The 22537-nt window shown below is 45.0% G+C and overlaps 1 protein-coding gene across 1 annotated transcript in view; it reads left to right on the top strand.

Moving 5' to 3' along the window:
* Nucleotides 1-22159, top strand: part of tmem178bb (transmembrane protein 178Bb) — a gene marked incomplete at both ends in the record, with an annotated part of 110789 nt that extends 88630 nt beyond the window's left edge. Inside the window, 2 exons of the mRNA XM_080757595.1 lie at nucleotides 18460-18597; nucleotides 21909-22159. Coding sequence (XP_080613721.1) covers nucleotides 18460-18597; nucleotides 21909-22159 — 389 coding nt within the window. The remainder of the gene's footprint in view (nucleotides 1-18459; nucleotides 18598-21908) is intronic.
* Between the last annotated feature and the right edge of the window lie 378 nt (nucleotides 22160-22537).

Here is a 22537-nt window from a genome sequence, read left to right on the forward strand (position 1 = left end):
AGAAAACGTCAGTAGTTTAAGTTGTCAGGTATACTGTCGACTTAACGCTTGCGTATACAGCAGGACACACGCTGCCAACACGCATCAGTCATCAGGCGAAACACAGCTAGCGTTCTCTTGGCTTTGACTGCAGCGTGCTTTGACTGTTCTCTGGGAATTAGCATCTGGAGACCTGCAGCAGGACTGACTGTCAGCGCTTTTTAAATACCCCAAAGGAGGCCAAGCGGAACTCTCCCTCTCTCCGTCTGCCTGTTTGTCTTTAACTCTCACTCTCTCTCTCTCTCTCATACCTCTGACTCTCTCTCTGAGAGAATAAGCATAGGACAGAGTTGATCACAGTTGATTTTTTTTTTTATAGTATTTAAACGTTGTGGGATTTCTACTTACAGCGCTAGCATTTTTTAAAAGACACATTTCCACATTGACATAGGTCTACGCCAATGGCGTGGAGGGTGTTGTTAATAATCGGAGTACTTCTTCCACCACTGAATAAGCTCTATATGCACCGGGGCATATTGGAAAGAAATTGGAACTCTTCCTTAGTTCCTTTACAGCCTCAGGTCTTACCAATCATACTAATTAAAACGTTGTTCCATTTAGTGTAGCACAAGGTTCAAGGACCCCCATAACGCTCCCAGAGTTAACCAGGGGCCATTTGGAACTCCCTCAAGGAAGCTTGAGGGTTCCTGGACCACACTTTGAGACCTACAGGTGTAGCAGAGTCTTTCCAGTGAGCCAACACAATATGAGCACCCTGACTCTGTTTGACCAGAATGGAGCAGCGAATGAAGTAAGGAAAAGGCATAGAGCCACCTATTAGTTAGTCTCGTTGTGTGAGGCATGTCCGCAGGCCAGTACTAAGTGGATTAATGAACGACCCTATAAACATTAGTGAATCCAAACAATACTCATCACACCGGCTGGGAAGGCTCCCAGCCATCTAATTATGGGCCTATAACTGTTTTAAGAGTGCACATGTGGATGGTTATTTACTCCTTTATTTACTACACGTACACGATGGGGCTCCATGACGAACGCTCGCCGGTGGAACTCTGGGTATAGCAGCGGTGGGAAGGGCTGATTAGCCCTGGCATGGCCAGGCTAATATTGCGTAGATCAGGGATGGGAAACTTTGAAGATGGAGGCATGGAGGGCCACTATATTTCAGATCAGCTATTTGTTCCATTATTTGCTGTTAAGCTTACTGATAGGTGGCGCCCTTACTGTTATGGTGCTGTGTTGTATTGTATGCTGGTTTACGCTACACACAGGATGTGACGTCATTGCGTTCTCTCTGAGAGCGCCAGAATATACTAAGAGGGGGAAGTGTAATCATCAGCCAGACTGTATGACACACATAAATATGTAAAGATAGTAAAAAAGACTTGCTGTTGCTCCAGAATGGAACAGAGCTTCAATTAATCAAACTGGTAATGCATGTGAAGGAAGTAAGGAAGAGGCTAGCTCTGGTCGAGGTTAGGAGCTAAGGAGAACTCCTTCTAACGCTATATGGACCAGAGCTAGGAAGAGGACCAATTTCTTTCCTATGCTGTGCATAGAGCCTGTATTGCCAAGAGAACCCTGGCAAGTCGTAGACCTATAGCGGTGTTTTCTTCAGTGATGTGAAGGTGTAAGGTTCATATCATTCCCCCCAGGCCACCACACATGGTACTGCAGGTGCTTGTGACCATGTGACTCATTCTGTGGGAAGTACAAATCTCTTTTCTCTAATGCACCCTGAGACCTCAGGTGGATTCGGATATTAAAGACTTTGAACTGGCGTTTTGAAGTGCAGGATAGTTGTACTTTTATCGGTGTATACTTTTGTATATTGTTGTTTATTACAGTACTTTTCTCACTCTGTATCTGTTAACTTTGTAACGCTAATACGCTATACTGCTGTGCTGCCTCTGGGCGAATGAAATTCCCCTGCGGGATCAATAAAGGTTTCTCTATCTATCTATACTTCATTGCGGCCGCCAATGGGGGCTACACTGTCAAATAATGTACTGCCACTATTTGTGTGGACAGGGCAACTGTCAAGCTTTGGGATGCGCAGCGTCAATGCGTGATGGAGAATAAGCAAGTCTTTTTTTACTATCTTTACATATTTATTTGTCTCATACAGTCTGGCTGATGATTACACTTCCCCCTCTTAGTATATTCTGGCGCTCTCAGAGAGAACGTAATGACGTCACATCCTGTGCGTAGCGTAAACCAGCATACAATACAACACAGCACCATAACAGATAGAGTAAGGGCGCCACCTATCAGTAAGCTTAACAGCAACAACAGTGTATAAACGTGTACAAGGTTATCAGCCAGGACCATCAGCATACTTTTGAAAACATCAATACCGCCGCCACGCAGAGAAACGTGTTCTGTGTGAAGGTCAAACGAGCAGCCTATCTCAGAGATAAGAACTTTCTCCCTCTTACTTGCAAACACAAACACACACTCAATGTTGTTATACCTGCGAGGACATCAACATTTTAGGATGACAATTTTATAAATGTCATTTTTCTAAATTTTCACCATAAGCCTAACGTGTACAAGCCCACAACGCATTGTGTGGCGCACGACACAAGCGTGTAACCAAGTATAAATCAGGCATGACTATACCCGTTGTCACTAAACCTTGCTTCTAAACGAATAATCGTAACACTTCCTTGCAGACTGGACGCGTGTTTCTGAAAACCAGCGGAAAAACACTGCTACAAATCCGAAAAACGCAGCAGTGTGCAGGGACCTTAACTCCTAATGTTTTCCTACTATATAAACATTTAGGTGATCTTGTGATTTTAAAATTGAACCCTAAACATAAACTCGTCTCTAAACTGCCTCCCCTGACCAGCCGGGGGGCATGATGGAGGGGAAGGGAACTGGTTGGAATAACATGTTCCTTACTTCCTTCCATGCGCCAAGTCCGACCAACTACTTTGTTACAATTCTAAGTGTATTTGAGTGAAAGTACAAAAGTATTGGCATCAAATAATGTATATACCTTAAAGTACCAAAAGTTAGAAAGTACTCACTATGCAGAATGTCCCTTTTCAAGTTTCAAAATATTTTGAAAATAGCAGATCTACAAAGCTCACAATGTGTGACAGATACAGGTACGGGAAACACTGCAAGAGCAGCCACATGCGTTTCCCGTACCCATCATTTGAGAAAATGGACCGGTCCATTAGGTTCTCAAAACAAAACCCATTCAGTTATGGACGGTCCCGAGAACCACCGCTATTGTACAGCAGGTGTGAAATCCACATACGAATACAGGACTTCTACCCGAGTATTTCTACATTGTGGTATTTAACCCTGTCCCCGTCTGCACAGCCAAGAGGCCCCACACACACACACACACACACACACAGATTTACGACTCCATTATTCAAGTGGCTATCATTTTCTGGAGGACAGCCTTCCCCTGAACCTACTCTCCATTCCTGCTTTAAAGCCCCATTGCCCTGTCCACCTCATGAACAGCTCTCAGCGGGTAAATGGGGCTGGTCAAGGTCTCAGGTTCCAACTCCGATGTTTCCCCCCCCTGGACCCCACTGGGGTTTAAGAGGTTTTAATGCCAATGTGCTGCCCACTGCTTTGCATCAACACACACACACACACACACACACACACACACACACACACACACACACACACACACACACACACACACACACACACACACACACACACACACACACACACACACACACACACACACACACACACACACACACACACACACACACACACACACACACACACACACACACACACACACGAACACGAACACTCACACGAACACTCACACACACTTTATTAAATGCTAAATTGTCTTACCATCTCCTATTAAAACTTGATAGACTGCAGTGCATGGCTATCTCTAGTCAATAGCAGAATGGTGGAATTGTTCCATTATTGGGAGGTGAAGCGTTGTCACACACTGATTACATTTCGTTCCGTGCGGCTGCAACACAGTGACTCAGCAGCTTCGCTTTCCTTTGTAAACAAAACGGTGCAGTTTAAGATGACGCTGAGAAAGGAGACACTTTGTTGTTTTGTTTTTCATTTAGAGTAGCAATTTAAAAAAAAAATTACCACAATGTATTATGCCAGTTCATGCACTGCTGTTGGCTCTACTGGGCGCGGGTGAGGAGCCCCCACAGGGAGGACGTACCTCTCCCATCCTATATACTCCTCCCCTTCATCATTCCCCACTGACAGGCACCACCCCAGCACATCCCAAAAGCCCAGAATGGAAGCCGTCATCTGTTCTTCATTTCCGTTCAAATATATTTTAAAATATATTTTATATTAGAATTTCGATTTCTGATAAACAGCAAGCTATACTATTATGCTTTGAATTATTTAGATTTGCCGGTATACGAGGTCAAATTTGGGGCGACTGCAAAGGCAAAACGGAAGCGGGGAGGAGGCAAGTTATCCTCCAGAGCTGCCGTGCTCCAGACATGTATGATGGAAGCCTTTGAAAATTGTGGGAGGCATCGTCTCAACACGGCCTCTTCAGAATCATTTCCTCCCCCTCTACCTTCCTTCCTTCTAAATGATCAACACTCGTTCTCATGCCTAGAAGTGGAGTTAAGAACTGCTTGTACAGTTCCACTGAACACTATTCCTGCTCGCTCTCTCCTGGCCCTGCTTGTGAATGGTTTCAAGGGTGGCTTTCCGATCACGGGTCGGAGTGGCTGCTTTGCACACAGACGCACGCGTAGAAAAATAAGCGAAGAGGCGGAAGGGCAGACACCCGCGACGGGAGGGAAGTGTGGCGGCCGGCCGTTAAGTGGGGCGTCATGCAAAAAGGACACTTGTGATGTTGTGAGGCAAAGCGTTGCTCTGCAGCAGGATCTCTCTCTCTCTCTCTCTCTCTCTCTCTCTCTCTCTAAACATCGGGCAGCCTTGAGCACAGATTAGGACAGAAAAAACAACACTATATATATTGCTATTCTAGACAAACCGGGCTGTGCAGCTTCAGACGAGGAGGGGTCCCCTTCACGATGCCACCCACAGACCTCAGACTGGGATCCAGTTCTCTCTTTCTCACATCGAATTATCCCACAATACAGCTCATTTAACTCCGAGATGAAAACATTTAAGTACCTTTAATTTGGTTCTGTGAGCATATTTGTGATGCCAATGCTTTTGTATTTTCACGCAAGTAAAAATTGCAATACAGAGCTCTTGCTTGTAACAGAGCATTCTTATATCGTCTCTCGTGTTACTTTTGTGGATCTGCTACTTTTGACGCTTTTGCGTGGCGCCGTAGTGTGACCAAGTAGGCAGTTCATTGAAAAATGTGAAAATACACGATTTAAATGTGGCGATAGAAGGTTTCTGACCGACAGCGACAACATTGCAGTATAACGTGTACAAAAAGAAAGCACTTATACTTCCACCACAGATTCATTTTGACCGCATCGTCCGCATGTTTGTGTGGAATGTCATGAGTCATGCCATGTAAGCCCTATACAGCCAACTCCCCCGGCCCTCCCCCACTCATGGTCGCCATGGAAACGCTGATGGAAAGCTGATAAGAGTCAGGGTGCCGCGGTGACGCTTCCATCCCATAATGCCGTGCCATCCTGTCAGAGCCTCCCACACACACACACACACACAAACACACCACCATGGCGCAAGAGCCGGCTTGATGGACGGTTTTGCTGGCTATGCGCCCTGGCTGCCCCTGCGGTCCGTGCCCGGAGACCCCGCGGCGTCGTCCATCCCCTTGTCTCCTTCCCTGTCGCAGTAGTGGACAACAACTATAACACCCTGTAAGCCCTATTTACTATAGTGAAAATAGCAACAACAATTGACAGCACATTTTAACTAGTTTTAGTCAGTCTTTTGCGTAAAATATTATTTAGTTTTAGGCATGTCGTATAATGGAAGATTTTACACTTGCAAATGAAAAGAGCCGATCGAGCTCACGAGGCGTCGCCGTGCGCTGTGAGCGTGTAAATTGTCCATTTTCAAAACAATTGTGTGAAATGAGACATTTTCCTGTGAATTTGTTGTGCAGCACGTTGTGACTTTGTCCAGAAAGGTGCTATATAAATAAAGTTATTATTATTATTATTATTGTGCGCAATGAGTGCTTTAAGTACATTTTCATGCCAATACTTTTGCACAACATTTTGACAGCAAGACATTTACTTCAAGTTTGCTGCTTTTACTTAAGTGAAAAAAAAGTTATGTATTTATTTTCCAGCACTTGCTCACAGTGGAATCACCCATAAGGTCCTAGCCTCCCCCCCCCCCCACACACACACACACACACACACACACACACACACACACACACACACACACACACACACACACACACACACACACACACACACCTCTTTCCGCTATCAGGCATGATTTGATTTTCCCACTCCATAGTTTTCTCCCCGGTGGCAGTTGACATGGGGTAATGAAATTAAGCCACCCCCCCCACCCCCAGTGAGCTGCAGTCTGCCTTACTTTGTGTTTTTTCTTCTTTTTTTGTGATGACCACTTGGCCTTTAGTTTAGGGTGGTGAAAAGTCAGCAAATCTCAGTGAGTCTCACAAAAGTGTTTCCTTTTTTCTTCAACCTCAGAGTTACAGACCTGCAAGGGTCCAGTCTGGGGTCCCTGGCAGTCCCCAGACCCTCAAGGGTCCAGTCTGGGGTCCCTGCCAGTCCCCAGACCCTCAAGGGTCCAGTCTGGGGTCCCTGCCAGTCCCCAGACTCGACGTTGAGAAATCTGTGGCGTACAGATCCACGCTGTATTATATTTAAAAGAATATCAAAAAACTGCTCAAAGCATTTTACTGGTGATCTTTGGCATTTCCACTCTCTATCTCTCCGACTGTGTAAAATACAACTTTACACACTCGCACACACACACAGATGCACGCACGCACGCACGCACACACAAAGCCAATTTCCATTTATTTTCCTTCTATGAAATAGCTTTTCCATTGGGCCATTGGTCCTGGAGCGGTGGCAACATAATTAAAAGGGAATTGCGGCACACGGTTGAACAATAGAAGCCATTAAGCGGGAGAGAATGGCTGACGAAGAGGTCTCCGTCAGTGTGCCGATACAGTAAACAAATGAACGCGTACAGCCATTATCCGCAGTTATGGCTGACTTTGACTTAGTCGTGCGCCGTACTGTACATAGCCAATATAGGCTATTTTTGGTATAAATGCAGTATGAATCAGGCATCATTCAGGACACAGCTCTGGCACCACAACCTCTGTGTTTGAGCGTGTGTTGGGGGGGGGGGGGGGGGGGGTAAACTGTCTTTATGATAATCTTTCACCTCTTGTGCTCAAATGGTTTGTCTCCTCTGTATAGGCAGAGAACACACGGGACGTTATCAATGATGCCGTTTGTGTGAGAGATTCATGATGTGGTGACCTGTCACCAATCTGGTGCTATGTATGTGCATTCGTGTGACAGGACACGCCCATGCTCACCAATCGGTGTAAAAAGTTAATCAGTTTTTCCAAGAGCTACAAGTTGTGTGCAACTGTCTGACAGTCAGTCAGTCAGTCAGACAGTCAGACAGACAGACACTGACTCTTAAGTGTGATTCATAGTTCGTAGTGTGTCGCACCAAAAAGAGCTGATCTACATCTACAAGCTTACGGCGCGCTGTGAGCTTGTAGATCTGTTCTTTACGGTATGTGCGATGCCGTGCGCAACAGAGTGTACATCAGACAATAGTGACCCGGCAAAACCGGCACCACAGAATGTCTGATATATAGTGTAGCTACTATCGGGGGAGGGGGGGATGAGTATAGCCTATACATGTGAACCATGCGAAAATTAAGCAGCATCTTTTGGCAGCATTGTGAGCGCTTCGGCTAAATTATCACTGACACGTATGACCCTCGTCTGTTTGAATTAGCATACATTATGCATGTCGAGGCGAGCATCATGTGTATCACGGCTGCACAGCCTAACAGCAGGATAATAAGCAGAACATGTCTCACACAGACACCCTTCAAATAATAGCAGACGCGCGGCTCCAAGGCCCCCAAAGTTCAAAGCCGACGATCTATGCATAAATGCATGCATAATGTCCTGTTGTCGAGACAACAGAGATGGCGTGTGTAAATGTACATACTGTACAACTGTCCTACAGTAAACACGGTTCCCAGTGAAGCTGCCAAGAAGCAATTAAGTTCCGAAGCTTTTAAGTTTCCGTGCTAAATGCCGATGCTAAAAAGAGCATGTGGTTCTAGACATATTCTCCATTTGTACCATACTATATATTTGTTTTTACTCAACTATAAGTAGCAAAATACTATTAAAATACTCTGTTATACAAGTACAACGTGTCAAACCTTTACAGATTCTCACAAGTGCATTGTGAGATTGCAGATTGTCTATTCTTTCAAAGTAGCGACTGCAAGCTGTAATAATTGCAGTGGCGTACAAAAGTAGCTTGCTAAATTTGCCCCAGATATTCAGTGGAACAGAAGCTTCAAAGTATAAAAGAATACTCAAGTAATTGTACCTCAAAAGTGTACCGAGTACTTCAGTAAATGTACTTAGTTACTTTCCACCACTGAGGAAATAGTCAGGCCCCCCCCCCCCCCCACCACCCTCTCTGGCATCACAGCGGGTTCATATAACTCTCAGTTAGTACATGTTTATGGCTTGCCGCCGACCTTAGGGAGCTGCCATGTTGGAAATTCATGCTGGGTTCCCGGCTCTCCCATGCAGAGCGGAATCCATTTGGGTTGAGTAATGGGTCAGATCCATTGATTGTGGACACTAGCACTTCAAGCAGCTGTCCCAGCTCCGCCCCACAACTCCTCCAGTTGTCAGACATGATGCTATATGTCACCGGTGCTATATAGTGTCAGGCATGAATCTCTTATCTCCATATTTTAACTTATATATATTTATTTTTCCCCCCCGTAAATTAACGCTCTACTTGATCATACAGCGTCCACGAAAGCATCAGATATATATGGTACAGGTGATCCAAGAGACCAATAAAGTCAAGCATTCTAGCAGTCTAAACATACTCTCAAAATACTAATCTGTAAATTGAAAGCGTTTTGGTTCTATTCTTGGCCACTGTCTGCATTACTGTAGCTATCGTTACATTCTAAAAGACACGAGGGGCTTCTATAGGTGTTGTATGCATGAATGTGTGTTTGCATTATGTGAACGAGTCGATGGGCCTCCTGTATACCGTACCCCGTAGCGTACTGTACTGCATGTAGCCCCCTTGTGGCCAATATGGTGGACGTCACGTCACGCACAGTGAGGAGGAATGCCGAAGAGCTGCGGCACTTGGCCAGCATTCTGCCAGCCTGCCTGGCACACACACACACACACACACACACACACACACACACACACAGCATGGCAGAAATGTGCTGGGAGCCTGCATGTGGAAGCACTGCGATAAAGAACATTCAACAACAGGTTGTAGGATGAGGAAGAGTTTCTACAGGGCGGCCATATTTTTTTTTTTACATCAACTACTTGGACACCAGCCTCCCGAGTCATCCACAGACAGCAGCAGATCAACAAGCTCATAACGGCTTGTAGATTTGGCTATTTCTGAGCGGTGCACACCCCGGCCCGCACCAATGCCACCCGCCTTTGTGTGGCACTGTTGAGCAGCCTACAGGCCCATTCACACCGACCACTATAACAATAAAAGTACAACTAACCATAAAACTCTATACAGTACAGTACAGTAATCACAATAAAAGTATAGTTGCACCGCTCAGTTCACACAGGTGTGATTTTTAAGTGCAGAGCTAAACGTTACGTTCACTAAATATTGAGGGTTTAAGTGGTTAAATGCCTGAAAATACACATTAGCATGAATCCAACCCAACATTAATCCTGAAAATAAGTCTTTCATAGCCATCTATGAAGATATGTGACACAATTGTATACAGTAGGAGTAGGAGATGGTCCCTGCTTCGTCTCTGGTTCTCAGCTTGACCTGAAAAACATTGAAGACCCATGTTCTCTCTCTCTCTGACTGTAAAATGCTCCCTGAGAGTGTACAGAATGGAACCAAATGGACCCACATGGGTCCATTCTGTTCTGTGAAATGAAAAAAGGATGAGAATCCCTGACCTAGATAGTGGATGACTCACTCTGTCACTTGATTGGTTGGACACAATCTCATGCTTATAGCTTGAAACTGGCTGGGTGTTAAGACACAGTTAAGTGCAGGCGTGGGGGTTGGGTGTGGTTTGATTAAACTTCAGGGTAACTTGAGGAACTGGGGAGGGTGTCTATAATAGCGATGGCAGCTTAATATCCCTGCATATCAGGCAATTTATTGTGCACATGATTTATGTGCGTGACTGAGCCTGACAGGGTTTCAGCCACACACCCACACAGTGGACTATTAGCGACAATGCTTTTAGCTTTGCCCATGGAAGCTGGAAATTACAATAAGCGCTGTTGAGTGCTTATTGAAATCAGACCACCCGAAAGTCACCGAAACAAAGCTTCAACTTCACGCAGCATATTATAAAGGTCCATCAAGTACCAACCCACCTGCAGCAAGCTAAAGGATAATGGAAATCAAGAGACAAACTTTATACTTACGGCTTAATTATACATAGCCTACAGTATAGGAGCGTGGCAGTGTTGTGTGTGGAAATAACGATACAAGCTCACAACGTGACGTGTTGTGAGCTTGTAGATCGGCAATTCTCCGTGTGACTGTGACATCACAGTGGCGGTGATGTCACAGTCACAACAGAGAATTGCCGATCTAAGAAGCCTAAATAAGGCTTTACAAAAAGCAACGGCAACCAAGTGGTCTCCTGTGTATTTTACCTGCTCTGAAAACAGCATGTATCGCGTGGGCAAGGCACGGCACGGTGGCCCACATCAATTAAACGGAACAGAACAGTGCAGAGACCATATCGCACACTCAGCCTTTGTCATGGTGAAATAGAATCCCCACTGCGGTTGACAACAATAGCCCAACAACACTCGCCATCATGGGAAGTTCTCAAACTGAACTTTACTGACCATATACTGCATAGTAACTGAAACGACAATCTAGAACCATGAGCAAGCTTCTCCATGGTCAGCCTATTGTAGTGGATGGAAAGTATTAAGTATACCTCTGAGTGCAGTGAATTCAACCAAATTCATTCCAGAGTATGATTGCCATGATTGCCCATGAGTAGCTGGCCATACACCTGCACCTGCACCTGCCATGCACCTGCAGATTACAGAGTGCACGCGTGCGTGTGTGTGTGTGTGTGTGTGTGTGTGTGTGTGTGTGTGTGTGTGTGTGTGTGTGTGTGTGTGTGTGTGTGTCTTTGTCCAAAGCATTTTTTTTCTACTTTACATTGGTTCAATATTTTTAAACAACACACAGATGTATAGGGTGTTCAATAGTACTGATTTATGTAAACAATTATAATTTAAAAAATATATATATATAGTTATGTGGTTCATGTCTTTCTCCAACACAGTCCTTGGAGAAGAAATTACTTAGAAAAAATGTCGTCTTAAAGACAAAACATCAGCTGGGACGAAACACAGTTCTGATGTATGAGCTGATGTATGACTGACATCTCCCTGCAGGGGCCTTTCAGGAGAAGGGCCCCTTCATCTCTCAGCTGCCCTTGTCTGGCATTCAATACATGTAGGAGTCACACAACAACATACTGTCAACATGCAGGCTGTGTGTCTGCTGGAAGAAGTACTTGTCAGTGGTGGAACCCCTTTTGGTGTTTTAAGCATTATGTTCTACTTTAGCTATTGAATCTACAAGCTCATAGCGCTACGAGCTTGTAGGTCTGCTATTTTTCTTATCGTGAAAATGTGGTGCAAATGTTTGAATATAATATTCTTTCAGAGGAACGTTTTAAACTCAAATCTTTGCTTCTGGGGGGGGGGGGGGGGGGGGTCCCTGGAACAACATATTTTCAGATGGAGTTTGGCCAATTATTACATATAGTTTTTGGGATCCTTGACATGAAAAACGCTGAGAACCACTGATATAGAAACATGGGTTTTTCAGAAAGCTTTCAGTAAAAGTATCATCAATGCTTGCAATCTAGAAATACTCAAGAAAAAGTTACAAGAAAAAGTCCGGAATAAAAAAGTCCGGTCAAAAGTATTGGTAGAAAGTAGTAGAAAGTACTCATTGAGTAAAAGTTAAAAGTACAATATCTGGATATATAGTGGAGTAGAAGAAAGGTAAGGATAAACTGGAAATACTCAAGTACAAATAATACCTCAAACTTTTACTTAAGCACAGTGCTTAAGTAAATAATAATAATCTTAAGGAAAATGGAACTAACATATTCAAATAACCGTAGTGAAGTACAAAAGGTATAATATTTGCAGTATGTATGTAGTCGAGCAGAAGTAAAAAGCATTGGAAAATGGACACTCTCAAATAAAGGAAGCTCAAACGTGCGGTACTTTGAGTTGTACTTATTTCCGCCACTGCATGCAGACATATTTTAAACAGTGACGTGTAGTGGAAGCACACTTAGCGTCTAATGACGTACATCCCATAATATAATCAGCCCCCGCTTTGCTTCCGTCTCCTGCCCAAATGGCGGCTTAATTATTCCGTCCGTGCCAACGTTGTGATTAACACACATCCAGACGGATTGGATTGAAGCTCGGCACTTGTTTATCTGCCGACTTTGTGTCGGCACATAATTTGGCTGAGAAAAGTGAATTTAGTTTAAAAGTCCTCTGGCTGGCCTGCCTCCCGGCTGCAGTGCTGACTGACAACCCGCCCAGCTCTCTGCTGTTCTCTCTTTTCCCTGTCTTATGTGTCACAGAAGTGCTGACGCCCAGTTGGGGGGAGAAATACTTCAATAGTTGTTGTTCTTAAGTAAAAGTATAGCAATACCACAATGTATTGAAAATTGGAAATACTCCAGTAAAAGTTTGAAAAAGAAATGAAAATGTAAAAACCTTGAGTACATAGTTGAGTTCATGTACTTCAGTTAATTAGTTACTTTCCACCACTGCTGTCCTTTTAACATCCCAACACTCAAACGCCCTCTCCTCTCCTCTCCTCCCCTCCCCTCCCCTCCCCTCCCCTCTCCTCTCCTCTCCCCTCCCCTCCCCTCCCCTCCCCTCCCCTCCTCTCCTCTCCTCATCTCTCCTCTCCTCTCCTCTCCTCTCTCCTCTCGTCAGATTTTGACTACAGGCCTTAAATTTATAACAGCATTTTATTTATTACTACTTTTTTTAGCTCTCTGTTGTCTTATTACTTTTACTTGCTGTAAGTAACCTCCAACACTGCGTCCTACTGAATCCGCTACTGGCATCAATTCCATCTTAGAGCGTGTGTCTACAGTATGTATACTGTCTGTGATGCATTTTCATTTTTGTTGGGAGACATTTCTGGTATGCAGTCGACACGATACGGCAAAGTACAGAGGACATGTGAGGCAGGTTGTGAGGCGGATTAAAAATGCTGCGTTTGATCCGTACAGTTTTGTGGCACACGAGCAGCGAACTGTGGCGTCTCCCCTATTCCATTTGGTCTGTGGTTTAAAAATGTGCCAAACTGTCTCTCTCTTCATATTCGCAGTACGTCCTGTGCTAAATACCCCCCCCCCCCCCCACCCCCATCCATTCAGGAAATGGGGATGGGAAATGACCTGTGTTCCATTGTATCTGATGTAGTTTGTAGTTTAGTCACAAGCTCTTGCTGGTGCTTTTCATTGGTTCAATATTCAGAGAATCCACAGACAGACTCATCCTGGCGTACGTACTTGGCATGTCAACTCATTACAGGCTCACAAGCACAGTGGCGCGCTGTAAGCTTGTAGATCAGCTATCGTCGCTACTTTGGCATGACATTGTCATAAGGGGAAAGCATAAAATAGGCATTCATTGCATTTTTTGGTTTTAGTTTTCTGCGGCAGCAGTTTAGTGGTCTGTGGCGAGATGGGTAGAGTGCTATAGTCTCACATAGCCAGACAACTATTCCACAATCTCCGAATGCTATATAGAGTCTGGACCTATAGCCCCCATGAGCTGAGTACGGAAGCTGCCATTTCCGTTCACAAAAATATATTTAAAAATATCTTTAGAGCTTATTTTTTTATTTCCTTTTCTGCTAAGCAACAAGCTATATGCTTAGATGATTTATATTTATATTAGGATAAATGTGCGTGGCTGTAAAGACGAAACGGAAGTGGCGAGGAGGCTCCACTTCCGCTTTATCGCTTACGCATGACAGCTCTTCCGTTGGCCCAGACTGTATGATGAAGCGTTTGGAAATGGCGGAGGCGACTGTCTGGTAACGCGAGACTAGTAGAGTGCGAACACTTACCGGGTTTTTCAAGCGGGCCCCGATCCAGAGAAGGTTTAGAGCCACTGGCGCTGCCTGCAGACAGGGGTCCGGGGAAGGGGTGAGGGCCAGACCGGTGTCGTCAACATCCACCGCTACCTGTGGGAGCAGGCTGCACGCACGCACACACGCACGCACGCACACACGCACGCACACACGCACACTATATGTCAGGACCCTGTGTTTTGGACCCATATGCAGAAATTCATCTCAAAGTACACGCAGGAAACCAAGGAGGACACATGATGATGACTTTTACTTCATAAATAATAACAATAATCACAACAGAAGTACACCCCACAGGGCGAAAATCGGGGACACAGAGGAAATACAAGGAAACTCACAGGAAGCAAACATGAGTACATTGATCCAGCAGGCGTCTTAAATAGTCTCCGACTCTCTGATGCTCGGTAGCCACTATAGGCACAGCCGACACCCGCATGTGAGTCAGCTGCAAACCCAAGAGGAGAGGAGAAGGGCTGGGGAGAACAGGAGGAACGCACACTGGGCAAAGTCACTCACCACAGGGCATGATGGCAAGGGGAAGGGCACAGTGCAGGGGCAGAGGCGGGCAGCGCAGGGGCAGGGCAGAGTCTGGCCATGAAGCAGGAATAAAACCGATGAGTGGCGATCAAAAAGCAGAGGGATGCACGCCCGTCCCGTCCCACCCGTCCTCCAACCCTGTGTGACACGGGAGAAGAAGATTGAGGAGCCAGAAGTCATGCACACTATGCCGAGGAGCACATAGTAAACATGACCACAGAGGACATTTTGCTGTCTTTGAATGTCGCCGCTCGTCACTCGAGCGTGCGTGGGTCTCTCTCTCTCGTGCATATACTCTTGACTTCTGGGGGAAGCTTGTGTTTGCTGATGCTCCGTCGTACAAGTCAGAGGTGACAGTGACTGATTGACAAGGTCCCCGACAGGCCGTTCCACTCCGGCTCCCTCCGGCGGGAAACGGGAGATGGACAATCCGGCGTCACAAATCTGTCAGAAAAAAAGCGCTGCGCTTTGCAGGGTGCGGCCTGCCCCGTCGGCCGCCCCGGCACGGGCCTGACAGACAAGAACGCCGTCGGGCTTGTTATTTTGTGAGCTATACACTTTGAATTAAAATGCCGGGTATTTTGTGCCTCATTTCATCTCGAGGTGTTGTTTCTTTGCCTTTTCTGTCGCTGGAAGAAAGCAGCTGTCAGTTTGTGACTGCAGCCTACAGCGCTGGCTGCATCCGCAGAGGATGCATATGTTGTTGCTTTTCTGTCATATTGGTTTGTTTGAATTGATGATGGTCATCATCGTTGCCGTTGGGTTCATATGCCCCCCAAAAATGTGAAAGTAGCAAAACCAATCCATGAGCACAACAAACTGATTGATTGATCGAAGATGGGCTATTCTCGCTGCTTTTGTGTGACATATTGTGGTATGACAATGTAGGCCATATGGACATGCAGTATATAGGCCTATTGATTTTTATCGACTAAAACTATGACTACATGTTAGGGAGGGACAAGTGCAGAAGAGATCCAGTATAATTATAACAAGGCATTTCATGTTTGGTTGCGCTTGGGTTTTGCGTTCTGAAAATAGCAGATCTACAAGCTCACAACGTGCGGCAATGCATTGTGAGCTTGTAGGTCCTCTGCTATTTTCAGCATGCAACCATGTGACAAGGTTGACACACATTGTCATGAAAATGGACCTTAAGGCCAACTGATTGTGCTGTACATGGCCAATGGTGGACACTTGCTGGGTGTACGGACAAAAGGGCAAGCTACAAACTTTAGGTACATTTATTCAAGCAAACACATCAGTGATCACCACAGTGTTGATTTGGTCGACTAAAACTAAGACAGAAAAATGTTCGTCAACTACCTTTTTTCCACTGACAAACTAAATGGAAACTAAATGAAAACTAAATGAAAACTAAGCTATGATGACTAAAACCAAGACTAAATACAATTGTCAACAAATAAAAACTAGACTAAAACTGTTAGGGACTATAGTGGACAAGAGATCCAGTATAAGTCATTTTACAGCAGATCTACAAGCTCACAACGCGTCACGCTGCGACGCGTTGTGAGCTTGTAGATCGGCTATTTTTAGCAAGTGTAAAACTTTAGTCGACTAAATCAACTGTAGATTTAGGCGACTAAAATCTTATATTTAGTCGACTAAAACTAGACTAACACTAAAACATTCCAGGGGACTAAAATGTTACTAAGACTAAATGAAAACTATTCAAAAGACTATGACTAAAACTAGAATCAAATTTTGCTGCCAAAAACGACATGGATCACCATCATCTCTCTCAACAGTCTGCTGTGTATCATCAAACTGGGGTTCAAAGATTTGCCAGGAACACACCTGCAACCACTGATTGGGCCAAACCATTTTCTTATCTGTGGTTAAAGAGGGACACTGAAAACAAAGTGAAAGCAAAGTTAAATATTTCTAAGTCTAAAATGTACATGTATATTGTACTGGGTTTATGTGAACAGAAGGTGTATTAGCTTACCCTTTGGTTGGGTTGTAAACCTTTTATAATGATAAACACAAGACGTGTGTAACAGCATAGGTTTTGTTTATTCAGCCATCTTTGATCTCATCCTAGCATGAACTCCCGCCCCGAAGTCTCGCGGGACTATACCAGTGTGCAACAGGTAACAGGTAGTCTGTGCTACAGTGCCATCGTGTGGTGGTAAATACATGCAGTATGTTACAGAAGGGACATTGTAATTCACCCCATTTTTATTTATTTAGTCTGTTAACCTTTCCCAGGTTAAGGGCTCCATTTTCGTCACAGCTAAAACCCCTTATGCCTAAACTTCTTTGTTGTTTTTTTTACTATTTTGCTAAACATTTTTGAATAGTTAAAATGGCCAGTTTACAAGCTCACAACGTGTCAGATTGGCTAGTTGAACTATTCAAAAATGTTTTTCAAAATAGTAAAAATCACACCCGTGTGAACCGAGTGGTGCAACTCCCCTCTCTCTCTCTCCCCCCCCCCCCCCCTCCTCCTCCTCCTCTCTCTCTCTCTCTCTCTCTCTCTCTCTCTCTCTCTCTCTCTCATTAGCAGGCAAAAATACAAAATCTACAACCGCAGATTTAGTCGACTAAAATCTTACGATATTTAAGATTATCTTTTGTTGATGATGGTCATGCTTTTTGGTTTAAAGCGCTAGGGGACACATCGGCCGGTGCCGGGATGTGAACCGGGCGATCGTTCCGTTTTCAAGGGTTGGTCTCTCTACCCATTAAGCTGAGGCTAGCCCCCTGTCGTGCTTTCCAGTCGAGGGCAGTACAGTTCCAAAACCTGCCCACTTCCCTGCTAGCATGCGAGCGATGTTTCCGCTGCGCAGAACAAGCTGCTGGGAAAGCTCTCTCTGTTGTCTGTGTTTGTTTTGCTCTCAGGGCAAACATTATGACCTTTTCTTCCTCATCGCTGCATGGTTCCCTCTACCCCGAGCCTCTGTGCCAGCGCTCGCAGCGCCCCGTTCTCACCATGCAGTGTCAGAGCAGCTCACCCATGACATTAATATCTACGCGGGAGGGGACGCGCTCTGAGCTCTCCTCCAGCCTGCTCCAACGTATTACTGCTGCTCCCGTTCCCTGCTCCCCCACCCCAAAAAAAAAACACGTTACTTTGCAGGAAATGGTGGGGCGGGCGGGTTCTTGTTAATACCTTCCATTGGTTTGATATTTAAAGGGGAATTAAATCTATAGGTTGATTTTGTAGTTTGTTTTCCACTTCAGGTTAAGAACCTATAGGCTACATCAGCATAAAAACATGGAAGGCTGCATAACACGGGGTCATCTCTATATTCCCCAGGTTCTATATGTTCCCTACTTACCTTAGGGTTTAGGGTTAGCGTTAGGTTTCTGCTTTAAGGACTTCAGTGTTTTGAACTATACAATTGTTAAAGTACAGAACAAAGAATGTTTGTTTTTGCCATACTGTACATGGTATAACATACCTGTTGGCTTTGTTTTGTTTTTGAATAGCCCCCGAACGTTTATTGAAATACTGCAGTGACAGATGTTGCTTTGGTGTCGTTTAACTTTCAACATGTCCTTGGTGTGTGTGTGTGTGTGTGTGTGTGTGTGTGTGTGTGTGTGTGTGTGTGTGTGTGTGGACAGACTTGCGGCGGATGACAGCAGGCTTCATGGGCATGGCGGTGGCCATCATTCTGTTCGGCTGGATCATTGGAGTGCTGGGCTGCTGCTGGGACCGAGGCCTCATGCAGTATGTGGCCGGCCTGCTCTTTCTAATGGGAGGTGAGTGTTGGTTCCGGGGACCCCCGGGGTTCCTCCGGGGACTCCCGGGGTTCCTCCGGGGACCCCCGGGGTTCCTCCGGGGACCCCCGGGGTTCCTTCGGGGGCTTCGAGAGGATCCAAAGCAGAATGTGTTGATATTAGGATTGACCCGATCCAATCAAGTGATCGGAAAATCTGGGCCGATCACGTCATTTTCCAATAAGACCTGGTACACGCAAAATACAGCCCTTAGTGTAGAGTGAAAACAGAAGGGTTAAATGACTTGACAGAACAAGTAGCCGAGCAGAGCAGAGTGCGTCAGCAGGGGTGGATTGAATAGGTTCATTAGGTTGGTTCACGTGAACCTAAAATAGACTTCCAGCGGCAGAAACCTTTGCAGACCAAACAAACGTGCAGGTGTACCGTAGTACATCAACCATGCTGTAGAAAATGGGACTTGCACCGTCGTTGAAACTGTATATAGTATATACACATATACACAGTATAGGTATATATATATAGAAACTGTTGTACGGCAAGCCAAGGGTACAGGCAAAAGCACGCATTCGTCTTTTTCACACATCTGGCTGGCGTTGCTTGTGGACTGCATCTAGAAAGAGACCTCTGTGGTGCAGCAGTGGGAACTCTCATTAGTGTAGCGGGCGATGTTGATTAATGCAGGAAGTCAGGTTACGTTTTCTGCATGGTTTCCTAACGGTGTGCCGTTAGACGGCTCCAGGTGTGCCTTGGGCTTTTTTGTGACTACCAGTGTTGTTTTTGTCTAAGCTATGACGACTAAAACTAAGACTAAATATATCGACAATTTCGTCATGAAACGAGACTAAAATGTTAGGAAGGGTTTTCAGCATGCAACACTTGGTTGCATGCTGAAAATAGCCGATCTACAAGCTCACAACGCGTCGTGCTGCGACACGTTGTAGATCGGCTATTTTCAGCAAGTATAAAATCTGCCATTACGATGGCATCAGGGCCGCCAAAACACATTATAGTCGACTGTAGATTTAGTCGACTAAAACTAGACTAACACTAATACATTCCAGGTGACTAAAATGTGACTAAAACTAAGTGGAAACTATTCAAGAGACTATGACTAAAACTAAAATAGAAATTATCTGCCAAAAACAACACTGGTGACAACTACACAACGATACAAAGAGTTGCGAGGCGGTGGTTAAGGCGCGTATTGTATACCAGAGCCATCTAATAGAAGAGTTACGATATTGAGGGGTCAAGTTGGAGTTGGAAATACATTGTTTTCAACGAGGGTGGCGCAAATAAGAGCTATTTTAAGCATGTGTGCAACATGACAACTGTTTTAAAAGTATTGTACAGTAACAACTAAAGTCTCTGTAATGTTTATGTTGTACGATTACTACAAAACAATCTAAAATAAAGGGATTTAAGATCATTAAAGCTGGGCTGTTGCCTGAGTCCAATGCATTTCTGCCTACTTCCGGTCCAGGACTTGTCCCAGTTGGTTGTCCCCATTCTCAATAGAAGTCTACGTATGTAGGAGAGCCGCCATTGGACTGGCCCCATGAAGTGAACGCAGTTTGCGTAACTCTGTCTATATCTTAGGCTCTGCTGTATACCATACTGTACACTTCAGTGTAGTCACTCATGCGTGTCATTGGTGGACTGTTAAGACAGTTCAGAAACATGCCTACCAATGACATCATCGACGACGACGGGTAATCCAAAGCTAATAGAAACGGCAGCCTTTTTCTGAAATAGAAACCTGTTGCAACTTGCATTAATACAAAATAATAAGTTTGAAATAACCAAACCTGTCTACCGATGATGTCACTGCGGTAGGTAGGTTTTAGAACTGTCCACAGCCCTCCTCTGAGAGTATGTAGACTGAAATGGTGCCATGTTATAATGAACTGTCCACAGCCCTCCTCTGAGAGTGTGTAGACTGAAATGGTGCCATGTTATAATGAGAGTGTGTAGACTGAAATGGTGCCATGTTATAATGAGAGTGTGTAGACTGAAATGGTGCCATGTTATAATGAGTGTGTAGACTGAAATGGTGCCATGTTATAATGAGTGTGTAGACTGAAATGGTGCCATGTTATAATGAGCATTACTAGTGAGGACCAATTCTATGAGGGATAGGTTGAAAATGGGTGAGGTGGTCCTTTTTAATAAATTAATAAAGTTATGTTTTTGTTTTTATTTAGGCTATACTATACCTGTACTTTTTAAACCTTTTCGGCTAAAATAGCTAAAATCTACAAGATCACAATATGCCTCCCATTGTGATGTGAGCTTGTGTCTGCTATTTTAGCTATGAATATAATTGTGCCTTGACATTTTGACTTGCCCGTTAGTGTGCCTGGGGTACAAAAACGTTTGAATACCACTGCATTAGTATACAATACACAAATGTATACACACTGAAACAGACTTCTCTATTGTTCACACACTAATCTGCTCTAACACACTTAATGTTCTCACTGACATTCTATGCACTGTACAACTTTTGCCACTGCAGGAGCCAAAGCACAGACTCAATTAAGATGGGGACGGGGATTATTGCTGTGCCCTTCGGTCGAATAACGAGCAGGCAATTAAAAAGCCAATTAGGTCCGGTGGTAATAAAGAGGGGGGGTGTGGGGTCCGATTACAGTGGCCAAAAATCCCAGCCAACACACCCAAAGGGGCACATGGGGCTTGAATATGAGGCCAAATTTAGCCTCTCTATCGACACTAAATCAGGCAAATGAGCACAGCCACCAAGCAGTGGATTTATTTGGACGGAACACACTGTGCAAATGATTAAAATGATAGAAATAATGTCTTTGAACTACTGTAGCTGAACAGAGCCAGGGTAAGGTGATCTGTGCTTCGTTAAAGGCCACGGGACGTGTTAAAGGCACGGGTGTTTGTTCACTCAGTAACAGGGGTCTCTTACTAACGAGCACTTATTTTTGAACAAAACAAAATATCTCACCACCTGTAATATAATTAATTCCAAACGAGGAACTTCCACATTCATTAAAAATGAGTGTAACATTGTATCGCTTTGACTTGAATTCCTAAATAGCACGTATACTAGTATAAAGAGCTTAAACGAACCATTTGTAAGTTCAATTCCCCCATGCAGGAGTTGCACTCAGTATGCCTTACAGCCATGCTATTTTAACACAAATAATTACTTTATAGTTCAAAGGGGGCATCAAGTGTGGTAGTGTGTAGCCTACAATCAGTTGTGTTTGGATAAATAAAAACACAAACGCGAAAGAAAATGTAATTCTTCACATTCTTTAACGCGTTTCCCACTGTGCCGTGTGTTCCCGTATATATAGGAACCTTCTGCATCATCTCCCTGTGCACCTGCGTGGCCGGCATCAACTTCGAGCTGTCCCGCTACCCGCGCTACCTGTACGGCCTGCCCGACGACATCGGCCACGGCTACGGCTGGTCCATGTTCTGCGCCTGGGGAGGCCTGGGCCTCACCCTCATCGCCGGCTTCTTCTGCACGCTGGCGCCCTCCGTCCAGCCCATCCCCCGCTCCACCTGCCCCAAGTCCCGACAGGAGAACGGCACGGTGTGCTAAGAAGCACTTGGGTTCTCGACGTCGTGATGGGGTCCCTCCCGGGGACCGTATAAGGGTATATACCCCTTATACGGGGGTCTGTAACTCTGAGAGGGTATACCAATGGAAACCAAACCCACGTTCGTATACCTTCTCGGAGTTAAATGAACACAAGAGGGTTTCGCGGTGTCGATTGGGTGTCCCAAAGAGAAAATGAAATTCTGTTTTGTGTACACTCTCAGAGTTACAGACCCCTAAGTGTCCATTTGGACCCCTGGTGGGGCCCCTGGACCAGACGTTGAGAAACGGTGTTAAAAAGGGGGGCCCGGTTCGTTACCCAGAATCTCCTCCGGGGGGCGGGGGGGGGCATAAAAAATGAAAACATCCGACGACTCAAAA

Source organism: Protomyctophum bolini (genome assembly GCF_963924005.1).
Source record: "Protomyctophum bolini genome assembly, chromosome: 23".
Lineage (NCBI taxonomy): Eukaryota > Metazoa > Chordata > Actinopteri > Myctophiformes > Myctophidae > Protomyctophum > Protomyctophum bolini.